This window comes from Protopterus annectens, chromosome 8.part0 (genome assembly GCF_019279795.1).
Source record: "Protopterus annectens isolate FY-2018-M chromosome 8.part0, PAN1.0, whole genome shotgun sequence".
Lineage (NCBI taxonomy): Eukaryota > Metazoa > Chordata > Ceratodontiformes > Protopteridae > Protopterus > Protopterus annectens.
Window position 1 is genome coordinate 1533916911 of NC_056741.1, and position 16369 is coordinate 1533933279.

Below are 16369 nucleotides of genomic sequence, written 5' to 3' on the forward strand. Positions count from 1 at the left end.
TGTTTGATAAACACAAATATAGCACCATGGTGCTTGCTGTTATTGAAGACCACTGCATCAGATGATTGGTTTCAACTACACAACAGAAAATAAGTCCTAAATATTTTTGGAGTTAGGCTGGTAGGTTTCTAGTACACAATGAGTATAGAGTTTCCTGAAGATGAGAGTAAGAAAAGAGAAAATGGGACAGGGTGTGGTTAAGGACAAAGGAAAAATAAAGGTTTCACAAACATACTGAAGTGAACAAATACCAGTATCTTATTGTGACTAAACTAACAATCTTATTGCAGAATTTATAGACAGGGGCAAACAGGTGAAGACCTGCTCTGGCTATCCTAGTATTAATGCCCCAATTACACATTGCAACTAATCATCTTCATTCACAAGTACTACAGATGATACAGCCCAGATGGCAAGTACATCACCTTTTTTCTTGTAGTGTTAACCAGTGATTTAAATCAGCAATCTTTATTTGTGCTAAAATCTAAGAGCACCCACTTCGTGTCATTCAGTTCTCACGTACACTTACACATATCTGAATTTCCTGTTTTAACCCCCATCTGTGCTCACCCTTGGAGTAGTACTGCTTTTCTTTAAATGTTATATAGGTTATGGGCAACCATATGCAGGCATCATGTTGATGCAACATTTTCTTTTCACTGCAGTTCTACTTTTAGATGTGTTTTTCAACACAAGAGCCACATGAGTAATTATGAGCTAAACATTTGTAGATGGAATCCCAGCATTTACTGTTATACGTTTTGCATTGTTTCAAATTACTTAACTGCAAAATGGGTAGTCATAAACTTGTAATCAACTTGTCAACCTAGTGGTACCAATTTACTGGTATATGCTCTCTGAACAGATGCACATTCCCACCAACATGCCATAACATATGTGGTACTGATTATCAGGTTGCTGTGCATATTTGTAAAATAAAACTGGTATTTTTTTCAGTATGCACCCAGGGTGAGACTATTTCTAAAGTTAATCTGCTTTTGAAAATATAAAACATGTTGCTTGCTTTTCCAGTCACAACAGTGACCATCATGTACTCATTTACCTGCCCAGCACTGTGGATTTTTTCTCTTGGTCCATGTACTCCTGCAGTTCCACCCAGTCAAAGTGACATGAATGCCATCCTTCCACACTCAGCTGATCGAATTTGAACTGGATGACAAGGTCTGGCTGCACTTCAATGTCCCAGATACATAAAAGGTTTGGTGGGTACTGCACAGGATAGTTTGGGGATGCCAAGTACCCAGTGGGACCCTGTAGAGTCCCTCCACAAACTGTAAATACAAAGAAGAAACCCTGCATTAATTGAATTAATGGAGTTTACTGAAACAATTTCAGAACTTAAAAAAAAATCCCCTGTGATTAGCACTGAAACTATCATGAACTAAAGATATGAAAAAATATAACATTATTTTATGATTAGCTCTGTACCTCCATAGCAGATTATAAAGATCAAAAACTGCTTAAATAATAACTTCCTCAGATTAAACAAAATATTAACACATGTAAAGTTAATTTATTTGCCTGGCCTCAATATAGGAAATCATAAAGACTGCCGTGTGTCTGTTTAAGAGATTTATAGGCAAAGTCTCTCTTGGTTTGATGTGATCCAGTGGAGGGATCTGGTTAACCAAAGATCATTGAAAACAATTAACTGCAAATACGGTGCCAGACAACCCTACCACTGGTGTATCAAAGTGGAGGTTAAAGCTCCTGAAACGGGCATTCTGTCTTTTTCCCCCTTTAGTTCAGTTCAGTGCTTGCAGGAAATACTGGATGGGAACTACAGAGCTTGGTACAATGCACTTTTAGTGAATTATATTTATTTTACATTTGTTAACCAGGATAGTCCGACTGGATATATGTCCATTTTCAGCAGATGCCATGGGAAAAAAGCTCCACATACCAAAAAAGAGACAGTACATACATCACTGTGTGATAAACTCAGGCAGACATGTTTAGAAAAATATAGACAAAGAATACAGGCAGATATCAATATACACAATGTGCAGACATACATGTGATTGGCAAAGACGTATCAGAAAATGTGAACATAGAATACAATCAGCTCTCATAATTCACAATGCTTAGACATTCAAATGCTATGAGGCAAAGATACCTGGCTAAACAGCAGGTTGGGTAACAAGACATGTATTAGTGAAGTTGTTAGTCAGGTTTAGAACAAGTGCACAGCAAATGAGATGTGAGGTATTTTTTATTCTCTTTTAAATAGGGGTAGTGAGGTTTCCTTGGTAATGGTAGTAGGGAGTAGATTACAGATTTTACCGGTTGAGTTGGTAAATATAGCATCGCCTGCAGAGTTGTTGGATTTTTGGGTCAGTATTATTAGTTTATCAGCTGAGCGTAATGGCCTAGGGGCACTATGAGGGGTGAGAATATTTTTGAGGACAGGGGTGTTATCAGTTTGATGAAGTATTTCATGCTCTACTATAAGCTGGTTGAACTGTAGAAGGGTAGGATACTCTAGCCATCCCAGTGCTTTGAGGTTCTGGCAATGGTGGGTCCTAAAAGCCATGCCTGTAGCTAATCTGGCTATATGATTGTAACATCCTGATAATTTGTTGAGATCGGTTTTGAATAGGTTGGTGAGTACAGGGGAGGCATACATAAGGGTAGAGAGGAGGTGTGATCTTGCAATAGCTACCCTAGCTATGGGGGGTGAAGAAAGACTTGGCTCTGTATAGGGAGCCAAGTTTTTTACTGAAAGACTTAATAGTGTGATTGACATGTTTATCAAATTTAAGGTTGTCTATTATTATGCCTAGAAGCTTTGTATGGTTATCAAGGGAGATAATGGTGTCATTGCTAGATTTGATGTTGAAGGAAGGAGGAGGAATTGTATGGTTAGGGGAGAAAAGTAGTAGCTTGGTTTAGTTAGGATTTAGAAGCAGGTGGAAATTAGCTAGCCATGTATCTACCGTGCTGTAAGTGGTCTGGGTGAGGGTTAGAAGCTGTGTAGGAGAGGAGGCGGAGCATATTAGCATCTGGGATGGTGGTGTGTAGATCACTGATAAAGATAGAAAAAAGAAGGGGACCTAGTATGGACCCCTGTGTGATACCTAGGGTTAGAGGAAGCTGGGATGACAGCATGCTCTGCCATAAGACAGCCTGCTGTCTACCATTTAGGTAGGAGTGAAACCATTGTATTGTGTGCTGGTCTAAACCGATGGCTTGTAGGGTATTGAGCAGTAGCTGATGGTTGACCATATCGAAAGCTTTTGAGAGATCTAGGAAGAGTGCTGAAGATAGTTTGTTGTTGTTATGATGAAGACTGGTGACATTAGAGAAAGATAGAAGAGCCGTGGTGGTACTGTGGAATGGTCTAAAGCCATGCTGAGAGTCAGCAAGCTTTCCGTTTGAAATAAGAAAGTGCATGATTTGTTTGCGTATGCATCTTTCCATGATTTTAGCTAAGTGGTGAAAGAATGGCTATAGATCTAAGTTAGATAAATTCTGTGGAACTTCCTCCTTTATGGAGAGGTATAACATGTGATATTTTCCATATTGCTGGGATGGCTCCTTCTGCGATGGATCTGTTGATCAGAATAGAAATGGGAAGTGCTATGGCATCAGCTGCTTTTTGAAGATATTCATCTGGGAGGTGGTCGGCAGCTAGTGTAGTAGGTTTTAGCTTTTTAAGTAAGGTCCGGATCTGGTTGATAGGTACTGTTTGAAAGGTAAAGGTGGGTTGGGTGCTGAGTGGATCAGGGCTAGATGTGCCAGAGCTGGTGTTTGTGTCCAATGGAATGAGATGGGTAGCTAGAGACTGGATAGTTTCAATAAAGAATGAGTTGCAGCTGTTTGCAATTTCAACAGGGGATTTTATCAAGGGCAGCTGATGGGGTAGGAGTGGTGGAATGGCCTGGGTGGAGAAGATTGTTAATACTAGCCCAGAACTTTTGGGGTTTTAGCTGATATTTTTGTTGTAGGAGGGTGTAGTGATTTTTTTTGTCTAGAATGACAGATTTGTTGGTCTGGTTCCTTAACTGCCAGTATCTTACTTGGTCCATAGGGGCTTTGGTAACATGTCACCTGGCCCTGGCATTGTTTCTTAGTTTAATTTTGTCTTTTGTTTCTTTAGATAGACACGGTGCAACTGTGGCTTTTACACAGATGGTACAGGTAGGAGCATGGTGGTTAAAGATAGCCAGAAATTTGGTATTGAAGTAATCAACTGCTTCTTGTAATGGGAGTCATTTCAAGACATTCCAATTACATGCTTTGAGTTCTTTTTGGAACTTGTCAAGGTTAATGTTCCTGACGTTTCTTATAGTTTTGTAGGTGGGCTGGTTGGGAATGTCGGCTTTGAGCCTAATAATATAGGTAAGGAATGTCAGCTTTGAGCCTAATAATATAGGTAAGGCAGTGATCACTTAGACCATCAGGTAATGTACCTGACTTGTACTTTTGGGGGTGGCTGTTAATAAGTATCCAGTCGAGGATACTATCTTTGACTCTATTTAGTCTACTGCATTTCATTAAACTGTAAATTTGTTTCCGAGTATGCATGTACCATGGTTGCTTCTTATAGCATGCAAATATTACTTACAAACAAACAAACAAAAAAAAAACATCCACCCACTGATTCCAAGGTCAGACAGTCCTCCAAGGAAAGGGAATAATCCCCAACATAAGGACTGTCGATCTCACACACCTGTCAACTTTTGCACAGTCAACCAAATACAGTCAATTAAACAGATGTCAACCAAACTCACTATCAACCAAACCAAAAGAAACCAGTTTCTAAATGCACCATTGAGAAACTGATAATGTTAGTACATATTCTATCTTCAATGACTGACAGTTTTTGTAGTCTGTCAGCTAGCTACTGGTTGGCTAGGGAGCAATTAATGTCAATGGCTTTGCAGGTAGCATTCTTACATTTAGTGCCCAAAAGGTCTCTAGATTCCATCTCCATTCCAAGTACTTGGAAACATGTTTAAATGCTTATACTGTAGTACATCATAAAGGGGTGCTACACTCCCGAGAGACTGTCCTTTGGAAGAAAAATCCCATGGCACTTAACAAAAAGAGCAGATGAATTTCCTCAATCATCTGATCAAATTTTTCATAGACATTTTAAATATTTCCTAATAAGAGTCCATAGACCAAATAAGATTAATAAAAAATAAACACATATTGTTTCCTAAATACTATTTTTACAACAGTGAAGGACAAATGTATAGTAAAGTATTTATTGTAGTCTGTTACTGAAAGGCTGTTTTTTTGTTTTCTTATAAACAATGAACTTAAGAGATGCCTCTGCTCAGAGTATAATTTACCAAGACGTGTTATATTCTTTGTGTTATGAATAAATCGGATTTACTAGTAAAAGGAAATGAGGTATAGGCTGATTGTTTCTTCTGATGTTCCTCTAACAAATCTTCATTTTCTGTTAGGCTTCTATGCAGAGCAGACTTTGTTCATGCTTGTTAAGTCAGTATTTACACCTGTGCTTTAGAATAAAACGAAATTTGACAGTAGAAAGAATACAGTGAACTAATGTTAAGATATGGAGGCAGTGATCATGATGATTACCAAGTGGAGCAGTGCATGCAGACTGAGCGGCAAGTATACACTGAAGACCTGCTAGATGAGATACCTACAGCTGTAGCAAGCAAGGACTGAAAGGACACAGAATGCCATGATAGTGTATAGAAGGCAACATTCTCAGCAGTGTAAAAGATGTCAGCATCAGGCACGACAGAGGAGGAGATTTTGGCAGAAGGGCTTGAGTCTCAGAGGATGATAGGGGAGACATGACAAAGAAACCAGGTCTGTATCATGGTTAGGCCCCATTTCAGTCTGGAACGGACAATGATCTTTAGACTGGAATGGTATGCTGTAGAGGATGCACATAGTGGTGGTTCTCTGATTAGGTGTGTTTTTAGATTAATACTGAGGAGGAGCATCACATAAGCAGAATGGAAATATGCTCTGCTGCAGTAAGCAGAAAGAGTAAATCTCTGAAGACAGCGGATGAATAAGCAAGAGAGACTCAGGACGTATTTCAGTAACATCATTATGCAGTGTAAGAGATGGGCTGGGAAGATGTGGGAGCTGCAAGAGGAAATGCAACAAAAGAAAATGGATGGCTACTGCTTCTGTCACAGAAACATAGACTAGTGAGAAGGAGGGGCATGGAAGTGACTGGGTAATCAGATGGAGTGGAACTTGAGAAACAATCTCTGGAAAGGACAGCGTTAAATATGTGGACAAAGAGGAGGATGAAGAAAGCCTCCAAATGGATTACATGAGTGAATAGGCAAGTGTTATAACTTAGGGAAATTGTCAAATTAGTTAAAGCACAGGAAGAAGGAAGTGCTGGATTTTCAGGAGTCCTGCCCGTAGTAATATTAGTAGAAGTAAGTTAGCAAGAACAGATACTCAGAGTATAATATGAAAAACTAAATTCCCAGAAACAGAATAACAGTAAATCATACAAATATCAGTTAAACATTTGCAAGTAGTAAATCAGACTAATATAAAACAATAACAGAAATTTCATCAAATCTCTTAAGTAAACCTCATATTAGCAGCCAGGGCTCACATTTCTGTAGATGCAATAAAGCAGAAGCCAACAAGTGGTAGTTCTGCTGGCAAATGGGTAGAGTGTGTCTGCCTGTGTTGCTGGAGACCTGGATTTGAATAGTGAACTTGGATTTGGAGCGACAGCTAAGGAAAGAACAGGAATAACAAAGATTTTGCCATGCAGACTGCGCCAGGATGCAGTTCTGGTATGTGCCCTTGGGGTACCGGTCCTGTTAATTATCACAGGAAAAACCCATAGAACTACTGAGAACATTCTGCTTACTAAAGAGGCAGGGCCTTTTGAAGGATTATACTGCAAGTGCATATCGCAGCAAGTACTACCCACATTGCATACCCTACCCATAGATTCTGCCTGGCCAAACTCTAGAGAAAAAATAGACTCATAAAAACTTTGATACTCCACATTAGGGAATGCATGATTTATCTCAAATGATGACCTGGAAGAGATATTGTGAAGGAGCAATGGTCAAAAAGTATTTTAAAAAAGGAATGAAAGTAAGTAGAGAAAATGTAACAAAATGTATTATATACACACACGTACACGTATACCTAGTTTGTGGTCAAACAACAGTGGGGAAAAAAAGGAAAACTTCCACGGCTGGAGACTATTATTCTGGTATAATATCTCTACTGAAATGACTTTCGACTGGCTCCAGTGGGATATATGGTGAAAAGCAGATGCCTGAATGACAGTAGTTGCAAAAAAAAAAAAAACACTATACAACTAATACATTAAAAACAAACTGAAATTTTTGTGAAGTCTCTGGACCACCTAACTCAACCACCACCCAAACACTTCTCATGTATGGACCAGTGTCTTTTATTTATTTATTTAACTACATGATCGCTGAATAGGTGGGCTAGTTATTAGCTACTTTTGTGGTACTACTGTGGCTTAATACATTCATAGGTAAGTAAAGTACTAGGCAAACTACTCATGCAGGCCTTTTTAAACTTAATCAATTTTCTTTTTTGTGCTCAAAATATATCCTATTTGATTATAGATTAGCCTTACTCATCTCATAGATTCATAGATTAGTACTAAGCTAACTGCCCTTGAGAGCCATTTAAAGCCTAGCCACTTATCCCTTGTCAGACTCAAATCCTGCACCTTGTGTTTGTAAGGCAAACACCTTAACCATTAGGCCATTCATGGTTGATAATTATATATTACCCTTAATAAGAATAACTGGGGTTGTACCATATATATAATTTGTGAGAACTCATGCATGGGATAAACCATTTTGGAGCTGCTTCTCTCCATTAGTAGTAGTGGGTGCAGTTCTGGGATACATTTTCTGTTTCTCAGCCATAGATCTAAGTTGTGCTTGAATATGGACAGGGATGAAATTTGTTTTATATAGATGGAGAGTCTGTTCCATAGCAGCGGTAACCTCTGAGAAATATACCTGTCCCTCCAAATCATTCTGTTGATGTTACAGAAGTTTAGATTCCCAGACTGTGTATTTCTGATGGCATTTGACTTGTTGATGTGCAGTAAATACATCAATAATAGGTCAAAGGATACATTGTATTTCAGACACAGGTCTACCCTTAGCAATCTGTAGGATACCAAGTATAGTGAGAGGTCTTTGAGTAGGTCCATACATATGTGGAGGTAGAGCACATACACAATAGTACAATAATACAATTACAGAACAGCATAACACAAAGGGTCTATATTACATCGTCGAAATCACAGGAGTTTGAACAATGTAATATCGAACTGTAAAGTTAGAAACTCAAAAAGTACCAAAACAGAGAACAGCGATTTTTTTTCCCAGGGGAAAAAAAATAACTGTTCCGGTACAAAAAAAACAAGTACACTTTAAACTAAACTAATGTGGGGGTCTGTTCCCTCCACAACCCCTTACTTAAATATACCAACTTCAAGATCACACCACAGTGGAGGAAATAGCAAAGCCACGAAAACAGACCACCAATTTTTTTTCCTGGGGAAAAAATCAGTGTTCCTTAGCTTTGCTACTTCCATGTTTCAAACATTTGGGTTCGATATTACAACGTTCGGACTCCTGTGAGTTCGACGTTGCAATATTGACCCAACACAAAATACAGTGTATTGCAATGGAATATTTCTACATTATTTTATATTATTTTGGAAAAAAAAACATTTTGTGTGTGTGTGTGTGTGTGTGTGTGTGTGTGTGTGTGTGTGTGTGTGTGGGGTGGTTTATGTACTAGAGATAAATCTGTTGCACTTAAAACACTTGCACTGATTTTCAGTAGAGTTCTTTGGTGTAGTATAGAGATGCCTGCGGTTGTAGCCGCTTTACTGTATATTTTTAATTACAGTACAACAGTTATTTTTGTTTTTCTGCCACTATTTTCACCCATCTGTAATCCAGCTGTTTTATATTCACCAGAACCCCTTCTTTTTTCCTTCTTCAACTGCTTCAAAAGCATATCCTGTATATATTATACATTTGATAATATTTATCTTCCTTAACACATTTTCAGCTTTTGCTGTGCTGGTGTATCTGAAATGATCAGTACCAATCATATATCTTTTCAATTATGCTTCACAGGAGTATTTTCTTCTATGAAATGTAGGGGATTTCTAGCCAGCATGATGGTTCAGAGGCAAGGTACCCACTTGTACTGCTAGTGTTGCAAATTCAAAACTGAACTCATTTGGCCAGTACATTTGCCAAGGAAGACATGATGAAGTGGCTGATAGCCAATTCTCCTATCCCTGGTTGAGGGTTTGAGGAATCTTGCCACCTGTGTGACTTCTGTTGGAGAACAGAAGCCTCAGAGGCCATGTTTCTAAAGAACAGAGATGATGTCTGGCACTTGAAGGATAGGTGGATGTGTGCACCATGCATGCTGGCATCACTGTACAAGCTGCTGCAAGAGTAAGGGATCTTGACTGGCTGCTGTACGAATGATGGCTCATGGTTCATTGTATGTACTGTAAGTCTCCATTAGATCATCCACTCTCAAGGCTCTATACATTGTTTATCTGGAGTTAAGCTTCATAAAGAGTTGGAAGACTCAGCAAATGGTCACTTCCAGGAAAAAGCAATTGAGGATTCAGGTCTGGGTGACTGAAGAAACTCGGGTACAACTGCTAGTCAAGTAGGAGTCAAGTGAAGAGAGGGGCAAGGGAGAAAAACAAATATAAGAGCTTTCTACTCTCCAGACAAGGGTATACCCTATGTAACTAACACATCTTTCCAGCAGCTGTATCAGACCTTTTTACACACTAACAGATAATCAGATATGCTTATGACATCTTTGAGGCCTTCATTTACCTGTTCAATGGCTCAATGGAACAAAAGTACCAAACTAGTTTCTAGGAAAAGTACACTGTCCCAATGGTGTGTTAATGATGCACAGACTGCAGTATTTCAATCTGTCTTTACCTGTTAAATCTGGCTTGCACTCATCACTAATATAAGAAAGATGCACAATATATGCCATTCTTGAAATCTCTTCTTCAGCAACATGCAATGGATATTACTATCTCTTAAGTACATTAGTTGAATCTTGTTGATCAAAAGAAATGCAATTCTGGTCTTTTTTCACAACACTGACCCATACTATTTGCCCATTCTCTTTATTATAATTGCTTCTTAATGAATCCTATGATCCTATGACTGAATGATTGTGGGTCCACTTGTTTTTCCTGGGGGAAAGGGATGAGAATGGGGGTATGTTGGGGCACACTGGGCAATTCTGACTCCATGGTGGAGCCCAGTGATGATCTCCATGACTTACATGGTGGAGACCAGGGAGATCATCACTCTAGGAGTACCCAAGCCTTCTTCACTCTAGGGTGATGAAGGTCACTCGGTGGAAGTTGGTCTGTAGGGTTTACTGGTAACTTCTTTTGGAGGGAGAGCCAATGTCTGCTCATCTGAGAGTGGTGTACAGGGTCTCTCCTGGGTAACCATCAGAGAGGTTTTGGTGGTTGGGAAGGCCTGAGATGGACATTCAGCTGGATGCCCACTTTGGCTATCTGAGCATTTCCTTGAGTGGTTGATTATTGAGTCAAAAGCTCAGCTGGCCCCATCCATTGAGCCACGAGAGTCAGCATCTTCTCATGCTGTCAGCTATAGCTGACTTATGTGTGGGTTCCACTTTGGGTGGGTTCAGAATGCTCTCCTTACCCTCCCCCTATCCCTCATCATTTTGTCCCCAATCAACTGAGCTCACTCTCCATCTCAATGTTTGCTCCCCCTTATACATCACTACCTTCCTTGACAATCTTTGCATGACTTGCTTGATGGTCTACCTCTGTTACATTCCTGTTACCCTCCATCCAACCCATATTTTCCCATTGCTACCTTTCTCACTATCCTTCTTAAAATATCTTTCTTAAAATAATGGACACCTGTACCCACAAAAAGTATTTCCCCCACATCTTTCTTTCTTGTTGCCCTGCTGTGTGTTTATCCACTTTTTATTCCTAAATTATTCCAACACAATCTCTCACTTTCCACCCTATTAAATAAAATTACTTGACACTTTGCTGCAGAGTCCGGACTGCCCAGAATACTTGTGTCACATTTGTGTGGCACTACTAGACACATATAAATATGCATAGTGTCAGCCATGCCACCTACCTGATGTTGTCCCTACGATCAAATGACTACTTACAGGGTAGTGGCTATTGTCATTATCACAGCTATGACATTTCATTATGCAGCACTGTCCCAGTAATGACTATACAATGCTAGCTGTCATGCATGCTTAACCTCTGCCAGCCAACATAATACTAAATTCATTATGTCATATATTAGTGTGCAGTCCCATTATGATTTTTTATTTCTGAATACCTCCACTCTCTGTAGAACATCAGTTCTGATAATTGATCCCTAAATATACAAGGCATATAATCATCAGTATTATTATCCAATATTATGTGATATCATTCAAGCAATTAAAAATAACTGCATTAATAAACAACCCCCCCAGAATGAGCTATATACACCCTTTTAAGTAAACAGAACAACCATGCATTTTGCAGATATGACAGTGAACCATTTTCTATTCCAAGTCTTATGGGTCCCTCAGCTGTTATCTTATGAATTCCACGTTACTTCTTATGCAATTAGAGCCTGTCTCTTTAATATCTTATAATACTCAATTACATTTCTGAATGGACTCATGTATAACCTCTTTTTAACACTTTGTAATAACATCCCCTCTTCAAATCCATTCAAGTACAATTATGACATAGAAAGAAACAAGTATCCCTCTCTTCATAAATTGGACTAATTTGTCCTGAAATATTATCATTGCATACTCTTTGTGCATTTAAAAGTGCATTCAGTGCTATGGACTAACCTTCCTATGAACCCTCTACCAGTGTACAGGCAATCAAATGCTCAGACTGTTGACTTAAAATAACATTATACTGAAATCCCACACTTTAGTCTCCTGTGCTGCTTTCATCAAAATATCTCATAACTTTAAAAAAAACTCATAATTATTACAGTGCTGTAGAGAGTCTTTTTTAGGCCCCTTCTCCAAAGAACTATGCTGAATGGCTTTCCTACTTGCCATAATCAGCTCATCTGTTGCATGGCTGATGGAACCAAAACTTCCCATTTATGGTGAGAGCCATATGTCCCATTCCTTCCTGACTAGGAATCTCCCATAAACTCCTCCACTCATAGCAAGAGTCAGGTAGTAGGGAGTTGGCCAGCTTATCCTCTCCCCCTAAAGCAGAGAACCCCCTCAGCTGTAGCAACTCTGCCAAACACTAGCAAAGCTATCCTTCAAGGGGAAACATGCCTTCACATGTTGAACTCCCATCAGCTTGCTGTGCAACTTAAATATAGTAGCGGAGGCTTGATAGGCTCCAGCTGTATGGAGCAGAATCTTAGTGCTGGCACTCAGTGTCGTCCTCATCCAACTAGGATGGGTGAACCGGCAATGGCTTCCGAGTCACTATTTAGACGCACGTCTCCTTCAACATATTCAGGGCTTTATGTCACAGAGCTGGCTCATTCCTGTAAAGTGTCTTGTTACTAAAATATAAAGTGATTCATACTGTTTAGAATACCACATGCTAGCTAACAATCTTAACAGAGCAAATGCACCCTCCAAATATCCTGTACCTTACAGTCCACCTCATCCTAGGAGGTACTCTCTTAAGCAGTTAATTCTTATTCATAGAGCATCGGTTCAAATAGGCATATCACCCCACCAACCCCATCTCTCTCTAATCAAACCAGTGATTGCATCGCCAATCCATTTGATAATTTACGGTTCTTCCAAGAAAACTTGCTAAGTGCACTGATTACCATAATCAGCAAGAGGCATACCATATACCATTAAACTAAATTCAAATGTCTGTCTTCTGGAAGGCTAGTTGTGTCACATAAGAAGTATTGATCATTGTACAGCCTTCCTTCATCTTCCCGAAAATATGAAGCAGAATAATATGAAAAGCATCAATAAACATTCTTTAATACAAGCGAATGGTCATTTTTAACATTCATAAACTGTGTAACATTCAAATAATAATCAAGGCATGAGATTGCCCCCCCCACACACACACACACACAGGAAAGGGCTGCAATTGCTCTATTCATACAAGATAAATAACTAAAACAAGAAAGTATTCCCAGTAAGCTTTGATCAAGAGTGTAGCCAGACATATTCTTTGTACTCCAAAGAGTACAATTTTTTTCTGAACATATTAGAGTCAGTAAAGCATTATCAAGCACTATGATGTCAATAACCATGTAGATTAATGCCTCTAAAACATGGATATAGCTTGCTTTTAGAAAGGATTGCAAATCTAAAAAAAAAAAACAATACCTCCTAATAGTTTTTGACTGAGTAGCTAAAATGTTGCACACATTAAGTCTGGGGAGGAAGCAAAAGCTTGAATGATATGACCATTTTTTTAAATACCAGGTAAATTTGGGGGTAGCAATAATCATCTATGAGTACAAGATGTAATTAACTGGCTGCACCTCTGGTTTTGATATTTGATCTAGCCCAGTATATATATGTAACACACCAATTCAAATAAAATGCTGCCTCTTTACCACTTGTCAAGAGACCATATACACTTATGATAATTTAATAATTCTCTCTTCTTCAACTAAAAGGGTATTAGCTGACAACCATTTATAGAATGCATATACATTGAAACAAAGTCCACAGCAATTTCTAAATTAGCATATTACATGAAAAGTACAAACATAATTTTATAACTGAGATTATATTAGCATCTTTATAATTGTCAACCCTGAGCATTTTTCATGCTTGATGTTTGAGCTTGTGGACCAAAAATTCGCTCTTTCATAGCAAATAACACATAAAGCAACACTGATTATACTTACTTAGTGTAGATCAATATGTGTGTATATACCTTTAAGAAGCTATCCAAGGGCTTGCACTAGAGTATAAATACTGAGCACGTGCATGCCTGACTGCCATTTTGTAGTTAGCTGTTGAGGTATGAACATGTATGTTTGTAAGCTCTGTTTGTTTGTTAGTTCGTTCGTATTTAAAGATGCTGCTATCCATCCTGATGTGTTTGCATATATTAAACCATCTGAACGAAACCCTAAGCCTTCTTATTATTTATAATATGGACGAATGAGCAACAATTAGTATCAGTACAGCAACTTTAAAATAAAGAAATAAAACAATAATTAACACCGCATAATTTCTCTTTGCATTTCTTATCTCTATCATGGGCCACAGTGGTGCAGCGGTTAGCATTGTCGCCTCACAGCAAGAGGTTCTCCAAGTCGATTCTCGGCTGCAGCGCCTTCTGTGTGGAGTCTGTATGTCCTCCCATGGTTGAGTGACATTAAAGACATGCAGGTAGGTGCAAGCATGAATGCGTGTGCCTTCTTTGAAGGGTGGGTTTTGGGCTGGCAACTCAGCACCGTAAAAATCCACTGTCAATAATTAATGGACTGGAGTTCCGCTGCGGCGACCCCTAACTGGGAAAAGCCAAAATATATTACTATTTCTTATCTCTATCAGCTTAATAATCACTGAGACACTATGAGCCAACAGCCATTAAATATCTTGCATCTTAATCATAGATGTTTAACACATAGATCATTAACTTTCACTCAGATATCAAAATGTATACCAGTTTGCCATAATACATTTTAAATGGTCTTTTTTATCTATATCCTAGCCAAGTTTATATATTAATATATACCAGCCATCTATTCCACAGTATAAACTTCCCTTATTAATGCACTATGCAAATGTAAACTTGTGTACATTAAAAGGTCACAAAAACTACCACTCTCAGAAAAACATAGTACAGCTGCAACATGAATCTTCTAGGCATAAATGACTTTACACTAAATAGGTTACATTTACACAAACATACTCACATTCAAAATTATGAAATATATGCACATAGCCTTACGGCATGAAGATTACAAAAATTCTCTTACAGTAATCAACAATATCACTCATAAAGTCATTTAATAACAGCACTCATTTTAAATCATATTAACATGTATAAATATAAGCTTTCAGGCAGAATTAAATTTAATTAAGTAAATTATTTTAACAAAAATCAAAAAGAGCTAAAAGTTATAACAATGTTTACTTCTATAACAAGGTCACGGGCAGTTACTTGGCTTAAAGTCCAGGAGGCCATAGATGGGCCTATTCCAAATTTCCAATTGCCCCCAAGCTATGTCTGGTTAAATGACTTGCTCAAGATCACACAATACTGAAACGAGGGCTGAAGGAATAGAACCATATACCACAGGGACTACAGTTCAAACCTTAATCTTCTGTGCCAAATCAAATCCACTAATATATTTTGGATAGTATATTATATGAGACATTTGTAACTCCTTTAAATATATAAATGTGTTTTATAGAAAAATACCTACACAGGCTTTCAGTCTTGAATATGTCCAACATACGTTGCAAACCACTGATCCAAATCATATTTTCTTGAAACAGACAGTTCCTGTAATACTGATTATATTTCAATAATGTCAGAGGCTCAATTTATCATTATTCTTACCACTTAATTTCCAAAATCATTGGTACCCACTCTGTATCCCCTACTAGTTTCCTGTAAAACAGATATATTGGTAGAAATAATTAAACCTTGACTAATAGTAACTGGCTAACTCAGTGTGGAACTATTTTAGGATATAACCATACTCTTGAGCTCATGAGATTTACAATATTTCACTGGCAAATGTAAGTGATATATAAACCCCATGTAATAACATTTATGCCAAAAATATGGACATGTTATCTGTATTTTTTCACTGGAAAACATAACTAGTCTTTTTATATATAAGCTAGCTTGAGCTATATAGTAATAGTGAGTGACAAAGTGCTCTCTAAACTGTCATTTAAATAATGTAATCCCTATTGTAAACCAATCAGTGAGCGCATAAGCCTTATTAGTCTCCTATCTTGATCAGACTGTTAATTTAACTAATTTTCCACTAAACTTAGTATCAGTAGATTTTGAGGGTCTTACATAACATATTTATTCAATGTCATGCTCCTGCAGTTGTGCTAAGCCTTTCAACTCTTCCATTGCCAACTTTGCACTCAGCACAGAAGCAGAAGTCATTTTATTCTTGCGTTTCCAACATATACATTCTTAATCATCTCTGTTGGAACATAGCTTCAGAAAGTAATGACCTATAAAAACGTCACCTGCCACTTCTGTTTCTAGGCTGCCCTAATTGCCCTAATACCAGTTTCTTTTCATACCATGAAAGAAGGTGAACTAATATTTTTAAGTTTGTCATACTAATATAAGGCAGCAACCTGTAATCTTGCTCTG

At 38.2% G+C, this 16369-nt stretch overlaps 1 protein-coding gene across 6 annotated transcripts in view; it reads right to left on the reverse strand.

Annotated features, from left to right (window-relative positions):
• The window catches only part of LOC122809540 (membrane frizzled-related protein), a 438477-nt gene that overhangs the window by 320109 nt on the left and 101999 nt on the right, over positions 1 to 16369 (reverse strand). For all 6 annotated transcript variants that reach the window (XM_044081119.1, XM_044081117.1, XM_044081118.1 and 3 more), the window contains one exon: positions 1064 to 1292. In XM_044081119.1, coding sequence (XP_043937054.1) covers positions 1064 to 1292 — 229 coding nt within the window. The remainder of the gene's footprint in view (positions 1 to 1063; positions 1293 to 16369) is intronic.